The sequence below is a fragment of the Ambystoma mexicanum genome, chromosome 11 (assembly GCF_040938575.1).
Source record: "Ambystoma mexicanum isolate Mex_15411 chromosome 11, UKY_AmexF1_1, whole genome shotgun sequence".
NCBI classification, from domain to species: Eukaryota; Metazoa; Chordata; class Amphibia; order Caudata; family Ambystomatidae; genus Ambystoma; species Ambystoma mexicanum.
The window spans coordinates 1,019,271,361-1,019,286,489 of NC_090934.1; the positions used below are offsets into that span (position 1 = coordinate 1,019,271,361).

Sequence of the window (15,129 nt, forward strand, 5' to 3'; positions counted from 1 at the left end):
GAACAGTTTGAACTCCCTGAACTTCCACCAAGAGTGCAACGACTCTACCCTCCTTATCAGAGCAAGAGTTTAAGACCTTAATCGGGGAATTTTTCCGAATCAGAATAGCGACCCCTCTACTCTTGGATGAATAGCACGAGACAAAGAATTCCCCAATCCATCCTTTGCGTAACATATTAACTTCATCCAGCAATAAATTGGGTCTCTTGAAGAAAATAAACATCACTGTGCATATCCTTCAAACAATTAAAAATCTTTTGCCTTTTGAGTGGATTGTTTAGACCATTTATATTCCATGAGGAAACAGACAACTGGTCACCCCCCCCCCCAGACGGCATTGCAAGGGAAAAAATAAAACAATAAAAAACCAAATAAAAAATTCTGTACTTATAAAAATCAAATACCCTCCCCCACCCCCACCTGCAGAAGTATGAATCCAACGTCAACAAGAACTAACAAACCCCAAGCCATTCCCGGTACCCCTCCCAATCTCATATAAACATCACCAACCAGAAAACACCAAAATTAAAAAGAGCCCATGTAAATTTCAAGGAAACTATTAGCATAGCATAACATGAAACCCTTCAAGAGCATCTCTGATAGATGCAACGGACGAAAAGGGTGCAACAGCAAATATATCTAAAACAACACCCTGCAGACCACTCCACTATTAGTCCAAACATCACTCTGGAAAACCTGCAAGCAGAAAGATACCACCTTCCCCTCTCCCCCCCCCCCCCAAAAAAAAAAAAGGGAAACAAAATCACACCAATAAAGTAAAACAAGAAACAGTGCAGCAAAGTACATAGCAGACAATCACGGTTTAAAATCTCCGCCCCTGACTATTCCCTGCTGCATCATGGACCAAAGTACATTGAATGGCCTCCATCCCACACTGTCTCCTTTCACAATACCAGAATGAAAAGCACCACATATCCTCATGGGTCAGACACATGCCCATTCCTTCACCTGGACCAAACAGCAGGTGGAGGGGCATTAGAAGTAACAGCTCCACGATGACTCTGGTGTCAGCCATGAAGCCAATGCAAAATGGAAAACAAACCTCCGCAGCTGTGCATCAATGATGTCTCCAATGTTATCAAAATATTGCAATGTTATCAGCATACATATGTCCGGGAGATAGCCATAATCCATGTCAATACATCTGTGTCTGAGGATGCCCGCCCCAATTGCCCCAGGTGTCAGATATAGTGATCGTTACCAACTGACCATGGACAAAACAAAGGCACAGTAAGGCCACATACCCATCTACCACCCCAAATCTGCAAACGGCTTGGCTTGTTCTAAACACGGCTCCCCTGATAACCCAAGCCTCCGAGCCGTTTCCTTTCCTCAGTAACTATGTTATGTTGCAACTCATAAAGAGCAAACAGAGAACTAATACAGGTTTGGTAGTATAATTGCACCTCCTCCATGTCGTGCTCCTGGCTAATAAATGTGCCAGAATTACGTTGCAAAAGACCGAAAAAACCCAGAGATAAATCAACTGTTACTGCAAGTTCCGAAGAAATGACTGGCGCCAAAATGGACAAATCAGACACAAATGTGTATCTACTCCAGAAAGGAAATCATCCATATTCAGCTGAGCAAAGGGGCAAACACCCCTATCACCAGATTTTGAAATAGAGCTTTCAGTCTGTACAGTTTTACCAACTTTCATCTTCTGGCCAACAACCTTGGTTCTGATTGTATGGGTGCGAACTGGTTCCATCCCACGGACAGACACGTTTTTCACCAGCAAGGATCGATTAACCCCACCCCCCCCTTCAAGGGCTCCACGTCCAGGCCCGTGGTTCTCGTTCCACTAGCAAGCCATGCATTTCTAACAGTAGCAAAAGGCAAAGAGGTAGATGACTGAAAGTACCTTTGTCTCTGGCATATTCACACAGTCAGTTACAGCACAGACCTGTACTGAATTGATGGACCGACACAGAGGCAGTTAAACACTGTTCAGAAGAGGCACAAAGAGGCGCAGGTTCTTCCGCTCACTTTTCGGAAGTATGACATGCACCACTGATCCAAAGAGGGACTTTATAGAGGACGCCATCACGTGCCATTTTATGCGGCGCGTCTAGTTTCCTTGAGCAGCATCCCACTTGTACTTTTATTATTATCTAGCAGGTACAATTAGCATTTCAGTCTACATGAAATACCGCTCGCAGATATTTGAAAGACTTTGAACCGACAGCAAAGGCCGGAGCAAAAGAATCCCTCTCCGGACAGAATATAATGGATGATAAGCTTCACAACTCCATAGGCTCCAACACGTACCTTATCATTACAAGCGGCGTGGTCAGCATCTCAAAACGGTCACCGAAGGAGGAGCACCGCTGAATCCGGACGCATCCTCATCCCTCATCGCAGGCAGCATCGCAGACGCGCGACGCGGAAGGAGGAATCACAGCCATAATCCGGACTCGACCTCAACGCCGAATTATAGACACTTGAAGCGGAGCGTAATGCAGCGCCGCACGTTACGTGTCAACAATGAAGGTCCCTTCCTCAGAGATGTGTTGCCCACGGGAAGGAACTCAAAGAGCCGCATTCCAGCACCGAATTGCAGGTGAATTTTAAACTTGTAACTGAATTAAGCACTCGGCGCCATCTTCACCAATGCAATCCAATGTAAAAAAAAAAAAACCCACACAAAAATCAAAAAATATGAGGAGGGGGAGGAAGGCCATTAATAAGTATAAAATGTCAAATCAATCATCAATTGCGTTAGTATTATCCCGTAATGCCTCAAGCCAAGATAAAGCTTCCTTTGGGTCAGAAGTACTTCTCTCTCCCTCTGGCAACATCAAAGTCATAGAATTATATCTATTCAAGAAAGACTTCACTTTCAGGGACTTTGCCAAGTCTTTTACACCCTTAAATCATTTCCGAGCTGCCATGATTTCTTTAGGGCAATCCGGGAACACAAAAATAGGCTTTCCCTTGTAGAAGGTAGTTCCCTTAGACCGAGCAGCAAGCAGCAAACCTTCCTTCTTCCTGGCCAAAACAAAGACCACCATGATGTGCCTAGGTCTAGAGCCAGGCTGCTTATCAATCCTATAAACATGGTCAATATCCTCCTCCTTAATTGACATTAGACCAAAGCAATCCTTGAAAATCCCAATAACTGCTGAAATCAGTTTCTCAACTCCAGGGTCTTCCTCTACTCCAATCAGTCTGACATTTCTTTCCCGCAGTTTGAAGTCCATTTCCAGTCTCCGGTCTTTCTCATCATGGAGGTCCTTTTTTAAATTGTTATAGACCCTGTAACTTCCTGCCATCTCTGAAGTCATTGAATGTGATTTTCTTTCCAACTCTTCCACTCTGCCATCCAGAGGACACACCTTAGAGTTCAGTTCTGCCAAGGTAGTTTTCACTTCTACCATGTCCAGAGACACCTGCTTCAGAAGCTTATAAATGTCCTGACTGCTAGGATTCTCCTCTTCCACCTCCATCAATTGTTTCTGTTTCTTGGAAGTAGGATTTTCTGGTTCTTGAATTTTCTTTTTTGAATTCATTATCAATCTTGAAATAGCTTCAGGGAGGGGACCAGGAGCTGCAGGTTCAAGCTGCTGTCTCCTTGGCCAACCCCATACTTCTGCAGACTTAACACAACTGGCCAGTGTGGGTGCTCAACTCACTGATCTGTCTCACACGGTCTGACAAGTGCCATTAGTTGGTTTTTGATATCTTGTATCGATTGTCGATGGGTTAGCAGTGGGATGGCTTGTTGGTGTTTGTATGACTGCTGACAAGTTACTGGTGAAGTCGCTTGATATTCCGACGTTTATTGATATGTTCTCCTGGTCTATCATTTATTAGGGGAGGAAGGATAGCTCAGGGGCAACGCATTTGTCTTGGAAACAAGACAACACAGTGCAACACAGGTTCAAATCTCAATCCCACGCTTAGAAACCACTTGCTGGTATAAAGTGTTTTTATAAAAGAACAATTACTTGCTGACAGCTGTCAATCATTGATTGCTGGTAGGTTGGAGGTGGAAGCCTCTATCTATCAGTCATCCTATGTTCAGAGGTTCTTGTTGTATTCTCATGTGTGTCATTGATTGATTGTGGACAGGTTGGTGGTGGGAGCGCCCTTTGAGATGAACGGACTACAGAGAACTGGAGATATCTTCAAGTGTTCCGTCAGCAACGAGACAACAAGTGATTGCATCAAGCTCAACATTGGTAAGGCTGGGCGATCATGTCTTTATATTGTCTCTGTTTAGTGTCGCTGTCCTCGTTGTTTCCTCATCTGGTTTCCTTTATTTGTGGGCAGGTTTCCACTATCCTTCATCACTTTGATTTCTCCTCCCTGTGACCAGATCCTCCTGACAGTTAACATGCCCTCTATTTCCTGTTCCTGCCCTCTGCACTAATGTATAACATTTTCTTTCCTTTCTCAGGGTTTTCGTTTTTTTTTCTCTCTGTTCTCTTAGTCCTCTGCCTGCTTGCCACATCTCAAAGACCGCTCTGTGTGCCATGATCCTTTTCTGAGTCTCCTTTCTCTATCCGATGTTTCTCTCGCATCCTTCTCTTTTTTTATTTCTTTGTCTTCATCTTCATTGGCTTTCCCTTCTCTCCTCATCGTTGCCATTTCTCTGGCTTCTCTTCATCTTCACTCGTGCTTCTTTAGCTTCTTGCTCAGTTGCATCAACGTTCTCTGATTCTGTTCCTTGTTTCTCATCTTCTTTTCGTCTTTTCTCCCTGCTTTATGCCCATTTTCTGAAGTAGTTTCACGTTTCCTATCCTTTTTCTTCATTCCTTCCAAAGATGTGGGTTTTGCTTCCTGATGTTTGCTTCTGAGGTCCCTGCTTCTTTTGTGTCTTTTCCCCAAATGCTTTCCTTGTTTTCCGGTCTTTAAACTAATTATCTTACAGTGCTTTGGTGGCAGTCTAGCCCCTGGGAACTCTTTAATAGACCTCGTCTAGGTTTTTCTCTAAATATGTTACTTCTGCGCATGTTTTGACTTCTCTCAGTGAGCGCTCCTCTGTTTCCTGTTCTGTGCAGGTTTGTCCCTCTATTCCTGGCCACTGATGCCACTTTTGATCCCATGTCCCACTCCTTCCACATGTTCACCTCTTGTGACCCCTGGCTCTCATTTTTCCTCCCACTGTCCTAACTACTTCTCTAGGTTTTGCTCCGGCTTCCTGTCTCCCGACTCTTATGTGTTCGTTTCCTGACACCCCTCTCAGTTTTAATTCTGATTCGGGTCCATTCTCCTAATGTTCTTCGCTTGCTCCACCCCCCTCATTGCACTTGTCTATAGTTTGCGTCTCGCCTGTTTGCTGTCTTTTCTCAGTTGAAGCACAGTGCTGCTATCTCACACCTGCAATTAATCTGATACAACATTACCGTTAGATCCAAAACCCCCAGAGCTGATCTATGTACATTTTAGTGTAACCGCAGGCAGAACCCCTCTTTATTGGAACCTCGGGTCAGAGAATACTACGTAACATAGGGTGTCCCAATAATCAAACTCCTTATGCACGAGGTGTGCATTCATTTGCTGGCCAAAATAAACAATGAATGTCCATTGGTTCCCACATTTCTTCAGCAACAGAGAAGTTAACTAATCATTTAGATTTTTTTGCGGGGGCGGGGGGTGTAGTTATTTAACCACCTCTTCCTTTTTCACTATTCAATATTTTTAATTTTCAAAATCGGGAGTCATCATTTTCCCTCGATATCTGTCTATACATAGTGACAAACAAACAGAAAATAATATATATTTTTTAAAAAAAACATTGGATAAGGCAGCAGAAATATCTTGGTCCTATTGACAGTTGTGTACTGTGTCAATGATGAAATTATTGAATTCAGTGGACTATGATAAACTGTGCAGAACATGAGAAGCATGTAATAAAGCAAATAGACATTTTCAACAAACACTTATTACATCTGATAGTGTGTGTGATATGATATTTATAACTCACTTAATACCCAGAGGTTTCTAAGCATGGACCCAGGGATCGAACCCGTGTTGCTCCATATCGCGTTGCTTCCAAGGCGAGCACGTTGCCGCTGAGCTATCCTCCCGAGACGGGGGCAGAACATGGACAAAACAATAGTGCATAACTGTTAGAACTCAGGTTTTCTGACAATGAAACACACAGGATACAGAATACAATGCCTCGGATTCCCTTTTAAAGGATACAGACTGGTAGCCGTAAAGGATACACTCAACGTCTTCTCCCAACCGACTGATGGCAGAAGTAGAACGAAGTGTAGTCAAGAGAAACCTTCTAACTAATGTCACTCTTTGACTGGTAATAATTCTACAGTCAGAGAGAGTAATCAGTGGGAAGGGCGTGAGTGGACCAAGTTTCACCAAGCTGTTGATAGAGAGGAAATGTATCAGGATACTATAGTAATTAAGAGGACAGTAAGATCCTATCTGATATACACTAACCTTTTGCACAGCCACTGGTAGTCCAAAGATGTCCGAAGAAACCCAGGAAAACAACGACAAGGAAGGGAAAGTGAGGAAACTAACCCGTACGGAATGAGTGCCGCACTAGAGTCGGGTTGGTGCACACAGGAAAGCATCCAAAGTTCAGTGCACTATTTAGTAGATAATTAGGAGGAGGAGATGGAGAATCTTGATCCAGGAAGGTATGCCCTTTTTGGTATTGGGAAGAAGTCCAGTTGGGAGAGTTGTAGGACAGAATCTCTGGGAATAAACCAACAGAAACTAACCTCTCTTGCTGTATAGGTAGGATAGGGAACCGGACTCTACAGGGTGTATATGGCAGTCTTGTAGAAATCAGCTTAAGATTCTGTATGGAGTTGGAAAAGGAAGTTGCTAGGTGGCACGTAGGAACACGACTGGTTGCTCCGTATGGAATTGGAGCTGAGTGTTGTTGGGCGCCATGTAGAAAACACGGCTGAAACTCTGTACGGGAACAGAGCGGGTAATGCGGGGCGTCGTGTGGGAACACGACTGGATGCTCCATATGAAATTGGAGCTGAGTGTTGTTGGGCGCCACGTAGAAAACACAGCAGAGACTCTGTACGGGAACAGAGCGGGTAATGCGGCGCGCCGCGTAGGAACGCGGAAGACAATCAATCCGTGCGGCTGAGAAAGGCAAAATTGCCGAATGGACGAAAAGCGTCTGCGAGAAAGCAGCAGATGCCAAGCTCCAGAACAATAGTCAAGTTAACGCGATCAGAAGTGCCGTCGCTTAGAATCTGTTCTGTTAAATGCAGTCAGCTGACGTGCACCTGACCAACGTGATGACGTACACGTTGGTCAGGTGATCCAAGCACGTAATGTAGAGAAGGAGAAAAAACACACAAACGTGATCGTAGCCCCAACATAACAGCACCGGTAAGTGCAGTATTAACGGCGCCTCCCAGATAGCTTACATTGTGTGTAGAACGGCCTAGCCGTTCTAAAAGCTGAAGATGCCGGTAAGAGGGAGCGTTTAGGGAGCATAAAGGAGCTTGATGGTCCTGGAATGGCAGGTATGACAATAACAGGTGTACATTAGTAGCCATTAACGTGTAATTTGGTCCATGCGTCCAAAGTGTGGACTATACCCGTTGGTTTTATACATTACTAGTACATTATTTCTAGGGTTGCTACCGGTCTGGGTGTCCAGATTCTAATTAACACCTAGTGTGTTGTTACGTACTATGTAGATTCTAGGCCGTTGCAACTCGTCTCTAACTCATCACACCACTCCTGCTCTGTAGCTGAGATCGTGCGTGCATCGTCTTAAGTATGTGCACTCTACTTGGAGACGCTGATGGCGGTCTTGAGAAGACTACTTTGGGTGAGGAATGGTGGCATCATAGGTAGAACACACACAGAAGAAAGGTAAATGCCAACATTGATATGGGCAAGCAATAGAATCAGGGCTCCCCTTTAAGGTCCTGTACCATTAGCCTCCATGTGTACCCTGGCCATGGCAAAGAGAGACATATATGATATGATATGATATGATATGATATGATATGATATGATATGATATATATGGCATTTATAACACGCCTAAAACACAAGTGTTTGAAGGCGCGACGAGGCAAAGAGAGGGGAACAGAGGGAAGACAGAGACAACGATCTTACTAGGCCAGGTGACATTGAGATCGCACAAGTGCAGGGGTCGGGGGAAAGGGAAAAGTGAGAGGGGCAAGGGGGAGGGGGCACTGCAGTACATAGGATAACAATAAAATAAATAAAAACGAATAAATACAATGAATTAGAAGTTCTCCAAAAGGTCAAATTGATCGAACAGGGCAGCACATGCAGACAAAGGTCACGTCTATTACACACAAGACTGATGAATCATTTCAAATCAAAAAAGGCAAAACTCTCAGTTGTTCGAGGCAAGCACAGCCGCAGAAGATTTAAAAATAAAATGAAGGTTAATAAGGAGGCATAACACTAAGAGATAACCAGACAGCAACACAACACACAAGACGACCGCCATCTTATAACATGTGCAGCATGACTCTCCTATCTCACAATGGGTGTGACTAACGACTTATAAGTGATCGAAAGTGATCGATAGAATGAGCTCAGATGAGTGTTGGGTTTTCAAGGCAACGTATTGCAGGGAGCTAGCAGAGATATCAAGCAAAGCGCGTGGCGGTCAGGAATGTTGGGCTGCACAGCAAGATGGTGCTTGCACCTTCACCCACCAGGGGGATCTCCAATGCTGACCCACACCCCACAAAGCAGGAAAAGGAAACCCTCTATCCAGAGCTACAGAGCACCTTTTAACGCTGGTCCTCTTCCTGCCTACTTCTGCGTTTGTGTGTTTGATGTAAAATGTTTTTTTGGGGATGACTATATAATTGTGTAGCAATAATCCCACCAGGCCATGGTCATTTCTCTGATGCAGTTTTAGATTGTTTTCTCCCCGCTCATCCCCTCCCACACCCACTCCGCTATGTTCCTATAAAGTCAATCTGCTTTCGAGGGACTGCCTCGTCCACTCAAGTCCCTGGGACCTCAAAAATGAAGTCTTCCAGACTAAGAAGAACCCAGCGTCAATAGGTAGGTCAGAAAAAAAGAGCATTTATCAAGTTTCCAAATAGGAAAGGCGGAAAGAGAAAGAAGAATAGAGCCCCAGGATCCCCGGGACAAAGAGAGCGAAGGCCAGGCATTACCATCTGGACAGCAGGTACTAGCCGGCATTTGGAGAGCGATGGGACATCCTAACCCTGAAGCCGATTCAGCGGCGGGAACCAGCATTTCCAGTAATTAGCTCCCAGCAGCAGCTTATTTCCCATTTCTGATGAGAGAGCTGCTAAGCGAATAAACCTATATTTAAATTTTGAAAAGTGGATTTTTTGTGCTAACCAATACTTTTTTTGTAGCTAGCAATTGATTTAAATGAAAAGATGCCCTTGTTCCACACTAGCGTTCTTGGGATCAGGCAGGGGCAGGCGGAGAGCCCTTCTCGGTGGCACAGCACGGGGGCTGCCCTAACCAGCACATACCAGTAAAGCAGTGCAGGTGGAAACAAGGGGCACGCTCCGGCATACCCTTTATTCCCTAATTGGATAGCATAACTGAGGGGCTGGTACGTTACCGACACTTATATAACATCACTAGCGTGAAGGCAACAGCAGTATCATTCTGACACAAAAGGCAGCAAATGCTGATAGGCCCTCAAATCTCATCCACCGTGGCGCAATGACAGCAGGGTGGGGTGCTGGCTATGGGCCTGGCTGGCTGGAAAATCAGTAATTGGAACCCAACACAAATGAACTGAGTCAACAATACAGTGGTCTGCTCTCCCGCCCCCTACCCTGGTTGCTTCTAGATAGCCTGCTGTAAAATGGCCGAGCCACCCCCCCCCCCCTGCCTTTAATTTTGCTTTCCTCACTGTGTTCTTCCCCCATGACTTGTAGAGTTCTCCATTGCTTCCCAAAGGTAAGTCCACGCTCAATAAATACCCTCATAATATGAATACCCTGAAGAGCACTGCAAAGCAACCAGGTCAGTTCTGCAAAGATCTGAACACCTAAGCGTCAATGGAAAGCCAAAGCAGGCCAGGCCCAGAGAACCATCCTTTCCTGGCCATACTGATAGTAGCCAAAGGACTGTACATAGTATTCTTTTTTACATACAATTACCACCCAACCACAGTTGGTACTCATTTATCGAATTTGCAAGGATAAAAGGCTAAATTGGCCTTGTCAGGATTTAGACCTGCAACCTGCAGATCGCAGATTGCAGCAGCAAGCTCTCAACCTGCTGAGCTAGGTTGCTGACTCACCAGCAACAATGCAAACTACATCGTTCCCTAAAAAGAGAGCAGGCCCATTCCTTGATGATCTCAGCGTTCAGGACCCCTTCACCTGCTGACCTCAGCACTGCAATACCACATGTTGTTTGTGTTCTTTGTGGTGCTTCCTATATAAATTGAACTAAAGTCATTCATTGTGTGATGCAAAAGTTACGGCATGCAGTGGTGTGCTTGCCTCCCGTGTGTCACCGTAAGCTGTGATTGACTGCTCTAGTACAGCACCCACCCATGGTCACCTGAAGCACTACCCTTCTCTCCGGCACACAGGAACCTCATGTTCTTCTGAGTTTGGACATTGGTGGCTTTCTGGATTCTTATTCAGCAGAATTTCACCCAATAGGTTGCAATGAAAGGGTCGAGTGCAGGCCACCATATTCCGAGCATCTCTTCTGGGAACTCTTGGAGGACCGGGAAAGCATCGGCATAGATAGAGCGTGGCCTTTTCTCTATGCTCTTCAAGGAAACAATGCTATTATTTCTGTAAAACTTCAAATATTAGCTTTGCAATAACATACCAATAGTGTGCAGCGAACACAACGCCGTTGAATAATCCATTAGTTTTCTGTGTTTCAGAAGTTCATCTCGAAGTAGCACTAGAAACCAAAGTCACTGTCTGCCAGCATTTAGACATGTCAAAGACATGTGTGGTCTTCCTCAGGAGGAATGCTCTGCGTATGTGTGTGGTGATCAGGAAAGTCTTCTGCTATGAAACCTGTGTTACTGTACCTGTGAGAACAGGCTTCAAGAAGTGCACTGTGTAATGAGAGTAACTTTACAAAACTTGTGGAGTAAAGACTAGACATGTTCACAGTGTCTGAAAGAAATGGCCTCATTACGAGTTTGGCAGTGTGGGGGAAAAAGTGGTGGCAGTTCTTTGAGATTATACCTGGCCCAGAATACATGTTATTTTTTGGTGGATTTTATTTGATTTTTTATGCACATGCTAGACCGTGCCCTGAAGAAGGACTTATATAGGTCCGAAACGCATTGGCCATTTGGCATCTGCCTTTATTAAGAATAAGTCATGTTGATTTGTACCTGAAATTGTCAGTAAATCGATGCTTATAATTAGCACAATCATTTCATGTTGAGCTACACATTATGAACAATTGATAAAGTTATATCACTGTTCAGTAGAGTGCAGCCCTTACCGTGGGCTCACACCCTGCTCTTTTTGCTGGTATAATATTGAACACCATGTGCAGTGGTGTTTTAGGGACATGCACCTTTTAATGTTTTCTTTGATTGCACGTCAATTGACTGCATTCTAATTACTACACACAGAGTGGTGCCCACCCACCTCACAATTCGGTAGTTCTTTTACTGCCCCTTTTTACAAGCACAGCAGATTTCCGTGTTCCACCATGAAGTAGTGTATTTACCTCCAGCTCGATGCTAGTGTTAAATCCTCCACTTTAATGCAAAGAATCGGCGCATGTTACCATGTGGACTTGCCGCTCGCAGTAAATCTGCCAAAAATCCCCATGGAGTCCTACGGACTGAATACAATTGGCATTTACACCGCCCTACCACCACTCGGAATCCAATGGAAAGTACACTGGACCGAGTGGTGGTAAATCAGAGGAATTACTGCAAAACTTGTAATGAGGCCTGTGAGATCACGAGGGGAGGGCACTGCACCATTGTATTTTTCTTGTCTTGTTGCGGTCTTCCTAACCTTGGTTTTCTTCCCCAAGGAAGAGTCACTCTTTCCAATGTGTCGGAGCGGAAGGATAACATGCGCTTGGGCATGAGCCTTACCACCAACCCCAAGGACAACAGCTTTGTGGTAAGCACCGGCACATGTGTGCTCCAATGCAAACATCTACCTGTGCATGCACTACCCTACTATTCATCGTTCAGAGTGTTCAACCGCGAGTCTTACCCCATAAGGCTTAGACTTGCCGCCACTGCTAGATATTCTACTACTGTCTAACTCATGTCTTTTCTGTTAACTCTGACATTTCAGCCCTTTACACATAGATGCAAGTAATCCCAAATAATTAGTATACAAAGAAGGGAGAGGACTGAGGGCATTAGGGGCATGCATGATACATGTAGCAAATGCATATAACATGTTAGGTCCAAGTAGCCCAGTAGAGACTATCCTGTGACTATTCAGCACTCGGCCAAAAGAAAACATAGACCAACATGTAGCCACCACTGGTGGAGAGCCGCAGAAAGGAGGATCCCCTGATCACTGGGATCCCACTGCCCATCGCCAGACCAAGGCCTCGCCCACTGTTGGTGGTAATCACGCATGCCTCCCAAAAATATGATGTAGAAAAGCACCCACTGAGGACTTTGCCCTTGATCAAGCTTCCTGACTTTTATTAGACATGAGGCCACCCACCACTGGGTTGTTCTGCCTCCTCCTAAAATCACGTACCTCTACGCCATAAAGTGAGGCATGCCTTCTATCTTTGATGGCAGGATTCTAGAGTGATGTATAACTCACTCTTTGGCTCAGCCAACCTTAGACTTCATTTTGACTGGTGCCATAGTCAATTTCTCCTGAGGTTAGGGCCAGTTTCCACTGTTAAATTGGAATCCATAAGCAGCCTTTCAGGAAGACCATGTGGGCTAATGTAAGCAATCGATTCAAATGCAAACAAACTAAAACAAATACAAGCAAATGAAAAAGTCACGTGGATCTGTAGGGGGATTGGATATCAGTGTGAATCTGCTATCTGCTTCAACATGATCCACTCAACCTAGACCACAGGGAAGGATGACTGAAGAGAAATCACACGGGGCAGCAAACCACAGGACACTAAAGGCAGCACAGTCAATGAAATAGGGACACGGCCTGAAGATGACCGTGAAGCTGTTCAGGGGGTGAAGACAACAAAGAATTGGAGAAATGGAGACAAAAATAACCAGGCAAGAGGAGATGAAGTTAATCAGAGAATAAAGCATTGCAGGTCTCAGCAGACGTTTCACCCCGAAACAACTACTGACGAACCTAGGGGCGAGCAAACAGTGGCGTTGCTAGGGGAGGGCCCGGAGGGTCTGGACCCCTCCTCTGAAATCCTGGGCCCCCCTACGTCAGCTGGGCTACTCACTCTGCACTGTCTGCGGTGCTGTGTTCGCCTGCACGGCACACACACAGGGCCGCAATCAACAATGAAGAGCTGTTAAGTTCCCTCTGCCGTCAAGATCAGCCCCTCCAATCAGAATCTAGCACACAAAACTGTGAATGGCGGTTCATTAGTGACTTAATGGTTTAGTGCCTGCATTCTGATGGGAGGGGAGGTGCAGTGGAGTTTGGTCGTTGGTGTGCACAAAAGCTTCTCTGCAGGAGTGCTTGTGATGTCACACATTCCCTTTCATAGGTGGGCTCCCTACTTTTGTCTGTCGCCCCCCAAATCTTTGTCTTTGTCCCCCTCTGTGCCCTCCCTAAATATGATTCCTGATGACGCCACTGCGAGCAAAGCAAGAATGGGTGTAAAACACTGAGTAATGGAGCAATTCCCAGAGCTGCTCCGGCCTGACAGCTCAAGAATTACATAGGAAGCATGGGTTGCAGGGTAGGAGAGCGGGAGGTGCTGCTTTCTACTCACCGGTTTCTCTCTAACGCTCTCCACTCAGAGTACGGGTGTCAAATACCACATGTAAAAGCAGTGGCCAGCGCAACTCCAGCCTCCCGCTGGGGCACTGCCCTCCTCCCCCGCACCAAAAACTGGTTCTGCTTCTGGTTGTGAGTGGAGAAAACCATACCCCTGGGATTAGCATCAAAAGGATCAAAGCAACCAAATGGCAATTGTAATTGGTTATTTACAACGTGCTTAATACCCAGAGGTTTCAAAGCACAGACCCGGGGATCGAACCTTTGTTGCTCGTGTGGTCTTGCTTCCAAGGTGAGCATATTTTCCCTAAGCTATCCTCCCTAGACAAAACAGTGATCATTGCAGGACTTAGGTTTGTAGATCACTGCCCCATCCCCTCCAAAGATGAACGAGAATCCAGCACTCAGCAAGCCTTCCCGGAGACTTGGTCATCACTAGCATGGTGCTGGCGATGGTAGCTTCAAGTGAAGCACTAGTCCCATCAGACAAGACAAAGCCCGAACCCAAAAACCACCATATTGTAGCTAAAGCCAAGATCTCTCACACAGTTCACTCTAATATTCACACCACAACCATCCACATCTCCACCCGAACTCTTCCACTTGCATCTTGCAGGGAAAGAGTGAGGGAAGGCCAGGGGTCGATCTCTTTGGAAGCAAAGAGAATGGAATGATTCAGTGTAGCATTGAGAGGTGTCCACTGCAAAGGGATCGGTTGGCTAACCCCCCCTTCACCTCCAATATTTGTTATTATGTATATTCGTTTCTTGCGCTACGCATTACTGTCTCTGCATGTTTTGTCGCAGCAGTGGGTGTGGTAGTTTGCAGACATATGACAGAGTATGAACTAGCAGCTTATAAAACATGTCTTTGGTTGTTGCTGTTGCAGGCCTGCAGCCCTCTATGGTCCCACGAGTGCGGGAGTTCCTACTTTACCACCGGCATGTGCTCCAAAGTCAACGCCAACTTCAGATTCTCCAAGATCGTGGCTCCGGCTCTACAGAGTATGTGCTATACATGATGTGTGTCCTGGGAGGGCATTCTGGGCTGAGACTGCTCGGGAAGACAGTGAGGACCGACCTCTGGCACTTGCTCTTTAAGATTCCGGTCGGGCTGGTCCATGACACCGCACCAGGGCGCTGTGTTATGGAGAGGAGGAGTGCTTCGGGGTTATCTAGAAGCGGAGTGGTCGGCGATAAAGAGGAGGAGTGTAACATGTCTATAACTATCAGAACAGTATGTAGAGTCAACGGCTACCCCTTTCATAGACGCACAGGAGGTG

At 45.6% G+C, this 15,129-nt stretch overlaps 1 protein-coding gene across 2 annotated transcripts in view; it reads left to right on the forward strand.

Annotated features, from left to right (window-relative positions):
* Positions 1–15,129, forward strand: part of ITGA11 (integrin subunit alpha 11) — a 664,683-nt gene that overhangs the window by 276,227 nt on the left and 373,327 nt on the right. Inside the window, exons 3-5 of one of the 2 annotated variants that reach the window (XM_069624240.1) lie at positions 4,096–4,205; positions 11,977–12,068; positions 14,737–14,851. In XM_069624240.1, coding sequence (XP_069480341.1) covers positions 4,096–4,205; positions 11,977–12,068; positions 14,737–14,851 — 317 coding nt within the window. Of the gene's footprint in view, positions 1–4,095; positions 4,206–11,976; positions 12,069–14,736; positions 14,852–15,129 lie in introns of those variants that run through there. The other variant, XM_069624241.1, reaches the window with a different exon arrangement.